At 48.7% G+C, this 16,541-nt stretch overlaps 1 protein-coding gene across 1 annotated transcript in view; it reads right to left on the bottom strand.

Moving 5' to 3' along the window:
• Positions 1–5,010, bottom strand: part of GRIK3 (glutamate ionotropic receptor kainate type subunit 3) — a 308,237-nt gene extending 303,227 nt beyond the window's left edge. The window contains exon 1 of the mRNA XM_027864465.1: positions 4,896–5,010. Within this exon, the coding sequence (XP_027720266.1) occupies positions 4,896–5,010 (115 nt within the window). The remainder of the gene's footprint in view (positions 1–4,895) is intronic.
• Positions 5,011–16,541: the final 11,531 nt, after the last annotated feature.

Below are 16,541 nucleotides of genomic sequence, written 5' to 3'. Positions count from 1 at the left end.
ACACACACACACACACACACACACACACACACACACACACACACACAGTTCAACCTGACGTCAAAAAGCTATGTAACACAGTGTGAGGCCCACATCCAGAAGAAATTAAGCTCACAACGGAGAAAGGGGAGGTGGAGACTGGGGTTGGCGGCGGCAGCGGAGCTGGTAGGTGGAGAGGCACAAACTCCTGAATTGAATGCTTTCTAAGGCCCCTCAGCCACTCCCAGGTGGCAGGAAGCTACTTGTCTGAAGCTATTTACTTTCGGGGGGGGGGGGGGCCCTATTGATCTTCATTCAGCTCCTGTCTGCTGCTACACAGGGATGTTTCATCGAATCACCAGTCACCGCCAGAAATTTCTCATTGTTTCACTCGCAGCAGCTCCCGAACTCAAAGACAGTTGTTCAGGACCATTTGGCTGAACTGACATGAAGAGCTGCAGGCCTCTTCAAGGTTGCTGGGGGAAGCCCCCTCTCCCGGACTATGCATACTCGAGTAACTGTGGATTTTTGCTCAGGCAGGGGCCCCATATACATTCAGGAAGCCCATGACCCATTAACCAGGTTCCTTGTCAGTATTTTGAGGGAAGCAGTCAAGCTGGGCTCTCCATCAGCTTCCTAGCTCTGCTGGGCTCAGCAGCGGACTTTTTCCTTTGCCCTGGCTCCATTCAAAGTTTTTATCACCCACAGGGGCATTGGGACATCATTCCTGGCCTTCCATGCCTCCTGCCTTGAAATCATGGTTTTCCATCTCAATACTAGACTGCATAGCTCAACACTTTATTCCTCTCTTATATCAAAATTGTCTCTGGGTTTCAACTGCAAAGAATCATGGAAATCACAGAACAGCACAGCATCATGCATTTAGAACTGGAAAGGATCTCAGGGCTCATCTAGTCTAATGGAGGAAACTGAGACCCAGAAAGGTTAAGTAATAATTTGCCCAAATTCACATAGACAGACAAGCAGAGGTAATATTTGAACCCAGGCAATTAGAATTTAAATCCAGAAATCTTTCCGTTGAAACACGATAAGTGGAAAGGGACCTTAGATACCAACTAGTCCAACCTTCTCATTTTATATAACTGGAAACTGAGGGCCAGGGAGGAAAAAAAAGATTGTCCCAAGGTCACACAATGCCAGCAGAACTGACACTCCATCCAGGACTCTTCCCAGTAGACTTTCTAACTGTATCATTCCTAGAATTTTAGACCTAAAAGGTGACATCACCAGGAAATTCTGATCCCTGCATCATGTCATTGAAGCACTCTTGACTGATCAGCCCATCCATTATAACTGTTGCAGTGAATTAAGACCAGATTCATTTGAACAACAATGACAACAATAATAATAATATCCTACAATATGCTTTGTAAACCTTCAAAGAGCAACACTTGGTGATCACACAGAGAATACATCTCCCACATATTCATATGAAATAATCAATGTTGGGGTTTTTTTTTTCTCCTTGGGCTACAATCCAATTATTCTCTCTCCCTCTCTCTTCCTCCCTCCATCGCTCTCCTTTCTTACTTGCCACCCATCCAAGCAATCAATGCCTTGACCTCTTCCTCTGATAGACACAATTACAAAAAGACAGAGCAGAGCAATTCATCTATTCAAGATGGATTGTTCAAACACTCCGTCACGCGACAGGGCTCCCTCCTGGGCTCCCTGTCTGAACGAAAATTTGAGCCTCCAAAGAGGCCAATAAACAGAAGAGTAAAAACTGCCCCTCTTCAAGTCCAAAAGCCCCCTCTTCCCCCACACCTGCAGAGGAAGCTTCCTTCAGTGTCCCCAACCTGAAGGGAAAAAAAGCCCTGAGTGTGAAGGCAGCAAGTGGCAATATGGGACTCGGCAATAAACACGGACTGTTTGCAGGACCTGCACTCCGTGTCTCCACCTTAGCACCAGACCCCTCTCCCTTCTGACCGGCCTAGTAATGACACCTATCTAGACAATGAGGTCACTGGAGTGGGGGTGCTTGGGAGAATTCTGCTTAGGGGTGGTGCTGACTGGGTATAGGTTGAGCATAGTTCTCTCCCTCTCTGAAAAGGCCATCAGAGCTGGTGTAGGGGCAGTTTGGCAGACTCAGTCCTCTCGGGGGAATGTTCGAGGGAGCTAAGAATGCTACCCCAACCACTGCCTCTTCTTTTCAGGGTTGGCACCCTCACTGGCAGTCACGTTTGGCATCTACACAGTTGTCTGCTCTACCCTGAGAATAAAATGGGACCAGGGTGCCTGGGATATGAATGGCCAGGTCTGACACATGATAATTAATCCCGGGGTTTAATATGAAGAAGATTAGAGAAGCCGGTGCTTTGCCCTCCTTTAATTATGCTATTACATAGTGAGCCCCAGGGAGGGGGAGGCAGGCTGGTGGGCCTGGGCAATGTGCCACATTTCAATGGGGAGACCCTGACCCCATCAGCCATCTTAGTTACAAGGGGAGGGACATCCTCCGATAAGCAATTTACCATGTTTGGTGAAGGTTTGTTGGCTAGTAACTCACTAACTTCATCCTCTGCCCCCCCCCAAGTCCATGGGACTTGGATTGCCCTCCCTAAGAACACATGCATACCCATCCTACAGAGTACTACAATCCTCAAGTTTAGGTTATCTCCCAAAGGGTCACTGAAAATGGACTGAGACCATAGTCAAAAACAACACATAGACTCAGAGGTCTATTCAATATCCACCCCCCTCATCACCATCTTTCTCCCCCCACCCACGCACACATATACAGAGGGGAAAGCGGGAAAGACAGTCGTATCTGCAATGCGTGAGTTGGCCTCAGAGGCCCCATGGGCACCCATATTCTCCCCACCCTTGCCCTCACCCCCTGCATATTTCCCCTTCTCAGCCTCTCCAAGGGCACCCTACTGCAGAAGGTCTGTAGCCCTTCGATCTACACTCAAAAAAAAAAAGAATGAAAAAGAAGGGGGGCCTTTCCTCAGATAGTGGAGCAGCAAGTCCTGGGGGTAGTAGGTAGTTGTGGTGGAGTAGAGGAAGGTAACAGAGGGAGGAGGAAAAATCCTTAATGACCAAGTAACATCGCCCAAGGGCTGCAAATGGTTAACTCTGAAGTGGGGAAGGGGGGGGGCAAAGGGAAAGTATTGTATGAGATGTAAAACCCTACTGCCTTCCTTGCCTCTGAATTGAACACACTCCTCAAAATCAGCCCAGAGAAAGGCCCCAGTTTTAAGAGATAGGACTTGTGGGCTGCCCACTGACTAGATGTGCTTAGTAGGTTCCATAACACCAGAAAGAGGTCCCTGGACCTAGGGTGGGAGGAAGAGTGGAGGAAGACAGGAAAACTCCAAGAAAAAGCTTCTGTGAGGTCCAAAGGCACAGATTTTGGCTGATTTAAAAGCCCAATCTTCAACAGAGACAGTATTCTCTCCCTCTACTCCCAATCTAGTGCAGGCAGAATGGCGAGTGGCGGCCCAAGGCAAGAGCCCAGACTCACCAAGGCTGAAGGAGACCCCCTCCTTGGCACTTATAAGAAGGAAGGGGGAGGGGTTGCAGATGATTCCTATGGGACCTCGGCTTTCCCTCTCATGTTGTTCTGGAGGATACAAGGGGAATAAACAGGCTCTTCACTAACCAAGTCAGAGATACCTACAGAGCCATACCTCTTATATTGAGAATTCTGTTCCCCAGGGGGCCTGGGGCAACACCGGCGCTCAGCTGGGCGCCCACTCTACCCCTCCTCCTTTACACACTGCACCATTTACCCCTCATACAGACACAAAAAGCCAGAGCTACCCACGACAGGCCAGAGGGCGAATGAGATAGAAAACAAAGTTGGATTCCCCGAGTTACTGCCTCGGTTAGAAACAAACAGGAGGAATAGTCAGCTCCAGCTCTCCACCAGGCTGGTTATAGCTGCAATCCAGAAGCTGTTCGGCCAGTTTGTGGTAACTTAAAAAAAAATCGAAATATGCCCTCCACTTCAGATTTTCCTCCCTTAGTCCGCACCATGCTTCCTCAACCATGGAGGAGAGCTCTGGGGGGGGGGGGGGGGGGGCTAAGCAAGACTGAGACGATCACTTTCTATCAGGAGGTCTGGCCAAGCTGTGCCCCGGGGTGCGGGACTCCAGATGCACGCCCTGCCCCGAGGGAAGCCTGAAAGCCCAAGTCCCAAAATAGTCAGGTCCCCATTGGGTTGTCTCCCGCCCATGTTCCTCAGGCCCAATAAGGCTGGGGGCGGCCACTGAGAAGAGAAGCCTGCAGAAGTGAACGGCCCAGCATGAAAGAGCCTGAAGTTTGCTGCACCCTCGACCCTCCCCCACCTCCGCCCAGCTCCATCTCCATGGCTCCAAGCCTGATCCCGACTCCCTGCCCATCGCCTGGATTCCAGCCTTGAAGGTCGTCCCCTTGCTGCCCCTAACCCTGCCAAGAGACCCGAGTACTGAAGGTGAGGAGGGGGTCGGAATTGGGGATCTTCACTCAAACACACACATACACACACACACACACACACACACACACACACACACCACCTCTGAGCCTCTGGTCCTCCTGAGCCCCCTCCTGGGTCAGGAGAAGTGTGGACAAGGAGCCAGGCTGGGGGACTTAATTCCTGAAGGAGATCGGGAGACAGGGAGAAAACAGCTCCTAAGCACGGTCCCCGCTTGCCGGAATGGAAAGGGAGAGTTCCCTAGGCTTGAATCGGGGCGGAAATGATGGGGATAGAGGGCCCAGAGACAGTTTGGCCACCCCCACACCAGTCCTGCCTGTCCCTGTCCGCCCCGCCCCAAGGAACAGCAGTACAAACCAAGGGGCTTCGGCCAAGCTGGGGAGTGGGTGGGTGGCCGAATGTGCCCGGGCTCAGGGAAGAAAGCAGGGATTCAGGGAGGGAGCGGGCTGACGGGAGCGCCCAGCGGAACCCTTACCTATCCGGATGACATGGGGCATTCCCCGGGAGTCCTGAATCCAGAGCACGCAAACCAGGAGCCCGGCCCAGTATTCCCAAACCAGACTCTGGAGACGCCGCCAGGGACGGGTCATCGTTGGGCGCCGAGCCTCCCCGGGGCGCGGCCGTGGCGGGCTGCTCCGCTCCCTGGGGCGGCCGCTCTACCAGCCGGCGCGCAGCCCGGGAGCCTCCGCCGCCGCCGCCGCCGCCTTCACGGTCTCCACCACGGCGGCCGTAGCCGCCGCCTCCTGGCCACAGAGCCCGAGTCCGGAGCGGGGCTGCGAGTCAGGAGCGCCCCGGTGCGCTCTGCACATCTTACTGGGAAGCCCGCCCGCCAGCGCCCGCCCGCTAGCCAGCCAGCTGCGCAAGTGGTGCCGGGTTCCGCGCCCTCTGGCGACCCTGATTCCGACCCCGACCCGACCCGAGCTCCCTTCTAGGCGAGGCTCGCCGCTGCGCTCTTCCTCAGCCTACACGACCGTTCCGGCTCGGGCTCTGGCTCCAGCTCCGGCTCCGGCTCCGGCTCCGGCTCCGGCTCCGGCTCCGGCTCCGACTCCGGCGCGGGCTCCCACCTGCACCGGCTGCCGGGCTGGCGGGCGGGCTGCACGCGTCTCTCTGTCCCCTCCTCCTCGCCGCTGATGCTATCGCCCGGGCTTGCACAAAGCCCCGGAGTGGAGTGACACGCGCACGCACGCACACACACACACACACATCAGCGCTCTCACACTCGTGCACACTAGAACACGCTCTTTTACACACACGTACAGATAATGCTTTCACACACGCACATCCACATTCTCTCTGTCTCTGTCTCTGTCTCTGTCTCTCTCTCTGTCTCACACACACACCTGCTCACACACGTACCCCTACTCACACACATACAAATGAGCACATACAGTCGCTTACACCCACCCGTACACACACAGTTCACATTCGCCCGAAGCACATGCCTATAAGCTCACACCTACAAGAGAACACTGCGGTGATTGAGTGGATCTAGTCAGGCCGGGCAGAGGAGGAGGGCCATAGGCTGAATGTAGAAGCCGCCTGGAGCTGGCCTCTCTTTTTCTGCTTCTCCTCTCTCTCCCAGGCCCCTTTGCTTTTTTCCTGTCCTCCCCACCTCGCCCCCTTGGCTGAGAGAGCCCTAGGGCCTGGGCCTGGCCAGAGGACCCTCTGCTTCGGAAGGCGGTTTCTGGGAGCAACGCTCCTTCCTTTGCAAGGCCGAGGGAGAGTGGGACAACAGGGAGGAGATCTGCAGGGTGGGAGCGGAAAAGACCAGGGGCCCAAATCCGTAACTCTCAGTTCCGACGCCAGACTGCTCTTCGACTGGCCCAGGTCCCTCCAAAACTCTGGGTAAAGAGCAGACAGGGCGGGGGCAAGAAGAAAAGGACTAGAGGGGTGGGGATGGATGCCCTAAAGGGATGCCCATTTACAATAGGAGGAGAGCCGTCGGGGTTGGACGGGGGATAACCCAGCTCTCAAAGCTCTGGAAACCAGGTCAAATAGAGAATATCTGTTTATCTCGGGAAGGAGTGGGTGAGTACTGAACCCCGACTCGAAGAAATCGGGAGACCTAAGGCAGTCGGTCCCCCACCATCCTCACACTCCGCAGCCAGCACCATGCCCTTCCAACCCTTTAGCCCCCCCCCCCAAACTGGGCACCCTTTAGGAGTTGGTGCAGGGTCGGGAGCAGGTGTCCCTCAAAGGAGAGTGGATGCGGGTTCAGCCAGTGGCAGGAACCAAACTCCAGGCTTTCTCTAGCGGAGAAGCGGGGCCCGTAGGGGGAGGGGTGTGCCCCTGGAAGGGTTAATGAAAGCACCTTGTTTATTATAGGAGATAATAAATTTTTTTCAAGTGTTTCTCTGTGGTAAATGAAAGAAGTCTGGGAGGGAACCGCGCCCCCGAGAAGATAGGAATTACGCGGTTAGACGAGCTTAATGACCTTTTCGACAGAGACAAAGCGGTAGGACTACAGTAGACGAATACGAGGATCTGTCCGGCTGGGGCTAGGCTCCTATGTGTATTCATTTTCTTCATTTAAATGGTTTGATCTCTACGTCATTTCCAATTTCTCTCTCTTGCCAGCTGTCTAGCAGGAGCAGGCCCCCAACATCTGAAAAACAAATTTTCCATTTTCTTACACACATCCGATGGATCTATATCCATTCATCCTTTGCATTTTCCTCACTACTTCATTCTTCCTTGTCGGAACACAGGGGCTGGGCCTTTGAGAGAGAGGGAGGGCCAGTGGCCGGTGCAGTCTTCTAGGGCTTATCATAAATGGAAAAGGAGAGGGAAGGAAGTCTATTCTGCCTGAAATGGAGGTTCTGACTTTGCAAGGGAGGGAGGGCGAGAGGGGACAAGAAGCAAAGAAAGAAAAAAGTTTCTACACCTCTCATGAGGGCATCAACCAAAAGCTTGCTTTAAAAGAAAAATGTTTTCCCCCAACATCTTCCAGTAGGAACCAAAGGGTATTTTGTCTTTATCCGGTTCAGTTCTTCGAAAAAGAGTGGCTGGTTTCCTAGGGCAGTCACTGGAAAATGGGGCCCCAGAGAAAAGAGGGAAGGGCAGAGAGGCAGCAGCAGCGGGAAAGCTGCAGTCAAGACCTTCCATAAAAGGGTGGAGTGTTCTGAGGAAAGGAAGCCACCCTCACTCTCTTCTAGGTAGAATGAAAGGACAGAGGTGAACAAGTGAGTCACCAAGTATTTATACTATGTGCCAGGTATAAGGTTCTAAGTGCTAAATAGAAGAAAGGATTACTTAGAGAGGGCAAAGGTGCCCTCCCAGGGGCACCAACTAGGTGCTCCCCAATGTCCTCTAAGTCCCAGGACAGAACACTCAAGAGGGGAATTCCTTGTCTTGGGGGAGGAGTTCACCTCAAAGTCTCCCCCCGCCCAGGTTGATTGTAACTTGGGTATTTCCAAAGCCTTCAGGCTCATCATAGATATGTAACAGGGCTATCTTGCTGAAGGAGAGGAAAGGCCTGATTTTCCAAGAATAAAATTGCCAGTGTACAGGGCAAGAATGAAAGGAGAGATTGTGGCAGGAAGGAAATGATGAACAGAAGAAATCAGCAGGCCCTAAATATGTGGGAGTGGGGGGATTGGGGTGCAGGGGTAGTTAGATGGCTTTTGGAGGAGATACTTCCAGAAGAGGGAAAGTGTGTACAGGATACTGGGACAGGGGAAATGCTAAGGGACTAGGCCAATATGTTAGCCAAGAAATGGAGGAGAGAGGGATTAGAAAGAGGGTAGATAGAAGGGAAAGGGTAAAATTACCCTTGCAATAACACTTTGGGAGTGGCCAGGGAGAAGAGAAAATAAAACTACTGAAAATCCTTTGTGATCCCAGGATATAGGGACACATGAGGCTGTTTGCCCCCTCTTAGCTCATTAAAAAACAGAAGCTGGAACAGGATCTACATGTCTTCTCTGATGTCCCAAAGGGGGCTAGAGTGTCCCCTTGAGTGTGGAGATGTAGCTAGATCTTAGGTAGCTCTCCTAAAGAAATAATCCTACTAAGATATCGAGACCTTAGTCTTGTTAGGATGGTCTATCCTGAGACACCAGATAAAGAAATGACTCAGGGCAGAAAGGGGACTAGCTCTGCTGGTGTTGTCCCCAGTCCCAGTTGATTTTTTTTTTTTTGCTTGGTGTGGGAACACTCTCATTTTGTCCCTACCAATGCCACCAAGGCTTTAACTGGCTAATAATAATAAAAATAACAATAACTAAAATTTATATAAAGCTTGCTATGTACCAGGCACATCCCATTTGATTCTCACAACAACCTTATGAGGTAGGTGCAATTGTGGAACCCATTTTACAGATGTAGAAACAGATAAACAGAAATTAAGTGACTTGCTGAGGGTCGCACAGCTAAGAAGTATCTGAGGCTAGATTTGAACTCAGGTCTTCCTGACTCCCAGCCCAGCACTCTATCCACTGTGTTACCTAGCTGCCCACAACTGCTCGTGAGACTGACCCTCTCAAAAGTAGAGTGTTAGAAGGAAAAAAAAAAAACCTGACTTCTAGTCCTGCCCTGCTGTTAACTATATGACCTTGAGCAAGTCTCTTGACCTCTCTGGATCTCAGCTTCCTTTTCTGTAAAATGAGAAGTTTGGACAAGATAGATTCTGAAGTCTCTTTCAGCTGGATGAATTCTCTTAGCCTGGGTAAGGGCTCCTCCTTTCTTGCTCTTGGTTTACATGAGACAGAGGAACCTTCTCCCCATTCTCCCCCAAAACTCTGCAGTGTGAACCACATAAGAGACTGAGTAAAGAAGAAGAGGACAGCTGAGGGCCAATGAAATGTCTCTCCTGGGTCACAGGGAGATGCTATGCATGACACCAGGATGGCACCTGCAGCTCAGCCAAGATGCCTCAAAACACACTTTTCTGAGTTTTAGTCATATTCTGTGAACAGGAGTGCAGACTAATTGTTTCTATGTCTATCTCCCTATCTGTCATCTATCTATATTGCATATACACATTATACACACACAAATATATGTGGATATATATATATATGTGTGTGTGTGTGTGTGTGTGTACATTGTGTACACATACACACACAAGGCCCTTCACAGACTATTACTGTTCAAAGCATCTTAGAAACCATCTAGGCCAAGGGTTCTTAGCCTTTTTTTGTATCATGAAACCCTTTGGAAGTCTGGTAAATCCTAAAAGACTCCTCAGAATTTTTTTGTCAAAATTTATAATTGAAGGAAATGCTAAATTTTTGTTGCAGATTATTTAAAAAGTATCATTTTTCTCATCCAAGTTCACAGACCCCATGAATCCCAGGTTAAAAGCCCCTGATCTAGTTCAGCCTCAAACCCCCTACATACCTCTTTTGAGGAAACTGAAACCTAAAGAGGGCAAGAGACTTACCCAAGGTCACACAGCCAATCCACGGCAGGCAGATCAGATCCAGGTCTTGAACTGTGTCTTCTGACTCCCATTTCAACATCTTTCTCTCTGTCTCTCTCTCTGTCTCTGTCTCTCTCTCTGTCTCTGTCTCTCTCTCTCTCTCTCTCTCTCTCTCTCTCTCTCTCTCTCTCTCTCCCCATAGAATGTGTAATATACTTTCTATTTGTTCCAGTTTAAGAGAGCTAGTCATATATCACTTATTACTTCTTCCCACTGTCATGTCTCTCCCTGAGCTTTGTGTGATATGTGCATCCCTTCTTAAATTAGTTGTCAAGATTCCTGGGCAACTGGTGTTGTTAGTAAATAAGCTGACAGACTCTCCTTCCCACCCACCCCCTCCCTCCCCACCCCCATTCCCTTATCCCTAAGAGCCTACCTCGGGACTCGAAGTGCTTCTAGGCATCACACATTCTAATTCAGCTTTTCACTTCTTTGTAAAAGGAATAGGGTCTGAGAGGACAAGTTCAGGGGCATCCTATTAGAATTACAGAAAAGATTCATCAGCTGTTCTCAGACAAGATTCATGTCTCCACACAGGCTCACATGTGGAAAGCAGCCTAGCATTGTGGGAAAGGAGCCTTGGCATCAGAGGACCTGGCTTTTAGATGCCGGGTCTCTTGGGTTTGACTCTGCTGTGTGACATTGGTAGTCACTTCACTTGTCTCAGTCTGAGTTTCCCCTTCTGTTAAATGATCTGAATAATACTGATACCACCCACCTCTAGGGCAGACCTAAAGATAAGGTTTTGTGAACTAAGTACTCTGAAAATGGGAGTCGTTGTTGTCACGTGACGCATGCAGAAAGGACAGGCATTCATCGGCACTCTAAGAATCTCCAAAGGGAAAGAAAGAAAAAAAAGGAAGGAAGGAAGGAAAAAAGAAAGGATAGAAGGAAAGAAGGAAAAAGGAAAGGAAAGCCACCCCCTCCCCTTTCGTCTTGGGAGAGGAGGGAGGGCGGCAAGTGCTATCTAAATTAGTTCAGTGGAATAGGTCCCACATGCATGTGTTTTGTTTAGAGTGATGCACTCTTGGCTACAATACCACTACAATCACTGTGAGTGATGAGGCCCAGGGCTCGAGTTACAGAGATTCATGATCTCCAGTTCCCTGAGAAGCCACAGAGCAAATTCAGGGGTTTGGTAAGTACAGATTCCTAGGACTTGAGTGCCCTCTGCTGAAACGTTCTTTGCCATCCCTCCTTTCGGCCAGGAGGAAGGTGATTGATGTATAATAAGGCTGCTTCACTGAGGGAGACACACTTCAGGGCTGGCTTTGGGGGGGCAATTACTGGCCAGGGCTACATTCTGCTCTGCCCTTTGCTTCTGTTTTCTGCTCAGCTCTGCCCTGCTCCCTTCAGCTGTATTGCAAGCCTCCTTTGGTTTCCCAAGTCCACCTGTTCTGGTTGCCCAGACAGCACAGAATTGCTTCCCAAGGTCCATAGAATCATAGATTTTTAGCTAGAAGTTACCTCAAATGAAGATCATCAAATTTGACCCTTTCATTTTGCAGTTGAGGAAACTGAGGCCTATGCAGATGAAGTGGCATCTTTGAGAGCAAGGACTATCTTTTTTCTTCTTGTGTATCTCCAGCACTTAGGACAGTGCCTGGCACGTGGTAGGTACTTAATAAATGCTTACTCACTGACTGACATGCCAAAGGTCACACAGGTAGTAAGTGGTCAGAAACAAAATGTGAACCCAGGTCCTCTGACTCCAGAAATAGTATCCTTTCTACTATATCACATGTTATATTTGGACCACCCTTTCTTTTCTAGGGCCACCATGAAAGTCACAGACCAAATGCCTCTCTCCCAAACCTTTGCTGTTTACTGATGCAAAGAGAAGGTATGGTATTTTCATCCATCCTTTTCAGCCTCTAGTTCTTGCTTCACTTAAAAAACAAACACACAGGAGACAAGCAAAGGAATGGGCTTTAGCAGGTGCTCATAATGAAAGCTCTATTTGGGGAGTTACTGGAAAAGTCAACACCTGCCACCACATTAGGACCAGCATGGTGGCTCTGAGGCCACACCCCTTATACCAGTCTCTCAGTGCACCTACAATAGGCTTCAACAGCCCCCGTCACAGCAGCAGTATCGAGGGCCCCAGGAAAAGTGGCCTTGCCTTCAATTCTTGTCAACAGTCAAGCAAGTTCATTCCCACTGAAGTCAATTCCTGCGTTTATTGTCAGCTTAATCCAGCACTGCAAGTTATTTCTCGGCAGTGAGGTAGACAGGGAGACAAGCCACCAGAGAGATGTTATTCTGCCGACGACATCTGCGTTTCAATAGTTCAGGCGCAGTCCTAGCTGCGGAGTAAATGGTACACTGTGCTCTTGTTTGTATCTATACATAATGTAAGAGCCACAGATTCGGGCTGGAAATATATCCAGCACCTTCCCTGGATGGGAGAAGAAAGGAAATAGAACTGGCTGAGGCCACTCCAAGCTCAGAATTGGCTGAGTGGAAAGAGAACCCTAGGCTGACATTCAGAAGAACCTGGCAGTCAAGTCCTACTGTGTGACCTTAGGCTATTTACTTTACTTCTCTCTGCCTCAGTTTCCTTGTCTGAAAAAAAAAGAACTGATAATGTTTGCATTACCAGCAACCTTGAAAGAAGGCGGTGAAGGAAGTACTTTGAAAACATTAAAGGGCTCCTTAGGTGGGAATTATTATTCAGGCAATATTGGAACACTCAAACCTTTTCCCCCCAACATAAGTGAAGTGTACCCAAAAGCTCAGCTAATCCCTGATCTTTTCAAGTTTGAGGGGAATCCAATAGGGAAGACAGCCTCTTTCTCCCCTCCTTCCTTTCCCCCTATAAGGTTGTGTAAGGGACAGGAAAGTGTTTACCATGAATACAGAGCATCTATCTACTAACTTTTGTCCTCACCAGCAGAAAGCGTTGTGGAACCCTGGAAGGTCAGAGCTGGAATAGGCTTAGAGAAAGGCAAAGAAAAACACAGTGGAGTAAGTCAGACCATATGGATTTCTTGGTTCTACAAGTAATTGGTTGTAGGACCTGCATATCCTTATTAAACTGGGTCTACTTGCTTTGTTTTGTATACAGCATTTCTTTCCCACCTCTTGCCTTTGCACAGATTGTCCCCATTCTTCAAATGTTTTCTGTCTTCACTTCTACCTCCCAGAATTCCTAGTTTTCTTTAAAACATACCTTCAGGGTTAATTTCTATAGGAGGTCTTTCCTGATTTTTTTCTAATCAAGTTATTAATTTTCTCCCCTGCAAAAAATTATATTAACTTTGCATATATACTGTATTTGCTTATCTCTGTACTGGTTTTCTTCTAGTAGACTATAAGCTCCTTGAAGGGAGGCACTGTTTTGTTTGTGTCTCTGTACCCTCATTGCCTACCCTGTGGTAGAGATTCAATAGATGTTTGTTGTATTGAACTGAATTGAATTTGGGAGAACCTTTTTGGACCTCAGTTTCCTTCTTTGAAAAATGAAGGGGCCTAAGATCCCAAGGAATCTAACCTCCTATGATTCTAACTCACCTAACCCTACCTCTGCATTTTACAGAGGGGGAAATTGAGGCCCAGGGAGGAAATGACTTGGCCAAGGACACACAGATGAGCAGTCCTGGAACCCAGCTTTCCTAACTCTTAGTTGTGTTTTCTCCACTATGGTCCCCTGCCCCTGCTTTGAAGGAGATGGCAAGACATCATCCACTGAGAAGATGCCATTGTTTTGGCAGAGGCAGAGATAAAAAACAAGTCTTAATTTATTAATAGTCAGCCTGCTGGGGGAAAAAGGTCCACCCCTTGTCCCTCCTTTTCTCTTTCTTCAGGCAGGAGCCTCGGGCTAAGGCTGGCATCTCCTTCTCTGGAAAGAGAGCTGTGAACACCCAATTGTGAGTGATGAGAAAACAAACAAACAAGTTTCTCTGGGTTTGCCAGACTTCCCTGCCCGAGGCCAGCTTAATTCAAGTTGCAGTAGAATTTTAAAGTGGAAAGTAATTAGGGCCAGCAGAAGAAAAAAAAGAGAGAGAGAAAAGAGAAATGAACAGAGAGAGAGAGGAAGGAAAACATTGTTTTGTTTTGTGTTTTTTTTCTCCTTCTTAATTATGCCAGGCTGCCTTTTCCCATGGATCCCATCCCACGTCTACCCTCCGCCAAGATTCCGGCAGGTGGTGAGCTGGGTAAGCAGCGCAGGCACACCTGTGCCTCTCTGGCATACAGGTAAGATGCTTGTTTCTGCCTTTCGAGACAGTCAGGCAGGCAGCCAGGTTTGGAACACTTCACCTATGGCTCTCTGGAGGGGACAGAGGAGAGAAGAAGAGAGAGAAGAGGGAGCATTTAGGTAGGGGTGGTGGGAGTCATGACAGCCTGTTGGAGGGGAAAGGGGCAAAACATTTGTGTAGATAAAGAAGTGAGCAACCTAAACTCTAACTCCGCCACTTTGTCGTCAGTGTAGTGTGGAGGAAAAAACACTAGCTTCAGAATAAAAAAAAAACCTGAGTCTTTATCTTGGTTCTGCTATTTACTGTGTGATGTTGAGGAAGTGATTCACTTCTGGGCCTTTGTTTTCTTCTCTAAAATAAAGAGGTTGGTCTAACTGATCTTGCGGATTCCTTCCTTCTCTAGTTCCTATGAGCTGTGGAGGTCAGACCTGGGGGGGAGGTAGTGGTACATATTAGCCCCTTGGTATAAGCTAAATGGGCATTCATGTCAGAAATCCCTCTGTCTGGTTGATCTTCTCTCTCATCCCGAAAGACTCTTCTGATCTCAGTCTTTGCTCACTTCTCTTATTTTTCTTAAACAGCACATGAGCATTATAATTGGTACTGCTCCATGCCTCACTACAAAGGCTTTCACCTCAATCCTCCTTCCAGCCCATCAACCCAGAGACGCCTTCACCTTTCAAGGGCACACACACACACACACACACACCACACCACACAATTTGCCCTACTTGAGCTGGTCAGAAAGGAGAAAGAAAAAAGTGGGAATTCTCAGTCTTGCACCCCCCCCACCTCCTCAACACCTTCCCCCCAGCAGTTTAGCGGCAGCCTCCCAGTTCCCCAGTACCATCAGGCAGGCACAGCAAGCCAGTGTTAGTCAAGGACCCTGGGAACTCACAAGCCACCTGCCCAGCACAGATGCACTGCCCCCCATGGCAGGCAAGTGTGCACTGTGGGTTCAGGGCTGGGGCTTTGGCAAACAGCCCGGTAGGGGGTGGGGGAGCACATGAATGAATGAATTCTGTCGGCTGAAACTGTTATCTATAAAGCGGCAGGAGCATGTCTGCTGGTGGATAAAGGGAGTAGCTTTTGCCAATCAGTTGGAATCAGTCTGTCTTTCCCCATCTAGTTTGTGTGTGTGTGTGTGTGTGTGTGTGTGTGTGTGTGTGTGTAGGTAACTGTACTGTGGACAGATACCTCAGCCCATCTATATAATTTCCCAACAGTTTCTTCCATGTGGATATGAATTCATTTTCTTCTATCAACTCAGTCAGGAATTTCCTTTGCTTCTTTCTCTTCCTTTTAAGACACACAGGCCTATTCTTTTCAATGGCAGTGGAAGCTGGATTAGACCTACTGGGTTCATCATATCAGGGAATGTCTATTCGTCTTCCTCACTAAAGGTGCCTCTGATCTGGACCCAGCCATGAGGTCAGACTGGCTTCAGTTCTGGGGAAGCCCATTGATTAATAAGAGGGAGGCGAGATTCCCTTTTCCTCACATTTTCTCACACATTTAAAGTTCAATTCTAATGTCCTAGGGACCAATACTTTAAAGCTTAAGATTAGGCTCATACCTATGGTTTCCCCAAAAAGGGGAATTTAAAAAGATACTGCATATACAGGTATGGGACAAGTATTTATCTCCTACACATAAAAGAAATGATAGACATAGAACACTCACAAATCACATTTGACAAAAATAAATTTAAGATGGATTTAAATTAGTGACAATTTATAACTATGATTAACATTTACTGGGAGGCTGATTCTTAAATCTCTTCAGAGCTCTTCAGAGATCAGTTTGTAGGATTACTCATTAGGGACTTTTCATTTCACCTCAGCTCTACCCTGTTCAAACAGTTTCCGGCATTTGTCTTTTGGTAAAATGACTGGACTTGGGACAATTTTCTTTTCAGCATTCATCTTCTCCAATGAAGAAGCTTCCCCTGCCTCCAGTCATCTCCATTTACTAAACTCAGACTGCTCAAACACATAGAGTATCGCTTTGAAGCTAATGTTCAACCGCCTACCCAGGAAAAGGAATACAAAGCAGAAAAGGCAGTGGGGGCCTAGAGTTCAATCCATACTCCATGTGGGAGCAGCATCAGGGTAGGGAGAAAGATCACAGTCCATGCATCTACCCCCATCTGGGGAATCTAGAGAGACAGCATACTCTTTGCCACACAAGAGAGTCAAAGCAAGAGAACTCAAGCCAGAAGCTATCTCTCCCTTTAAAAGATCCAGGGAGTTATAAGGGTGGGGGATGGGGAATCACTTTGTCATTTCAAAGCATCCTTCAGCACTGATCCACTACATGTCCAGAAGCAGCCAGGGAGTTCATCATTTCCCATTCACCCAAGTGTTGAGAACCATGTTCTTGGACTACCTGGAAGTTTCAAAGGGGACGGGGGGGGGGGGGGGGGGGGGGGCCACTGCCTGTTGGGGGCGACCCCTAGTGTCAAGGAGTTATTCTCACACAAAACACAACAACCACAAAA

This window comes from Vombatus ursinus, unplaced genomic scaffold (genome assembly GCF_900497805.2).
Source record: "Vombatus ursinus unplaced genomic scaffold, bare-nosed wombat genome assembly UNPS02014775.1, whole genome shotgun sequence".
Taxonomy (NCBI): domain Eukaryota; kingdom Metazoa; phylum Chordata; class Mammalia; order Diprotodontia; family Vombatidae; genus Vombatus; species Vombatus ursinus.
Note: the sequence above shows the minus strand (reverse complement) of the source record. Positions and strands in the feature narration are given on the sequence as shown.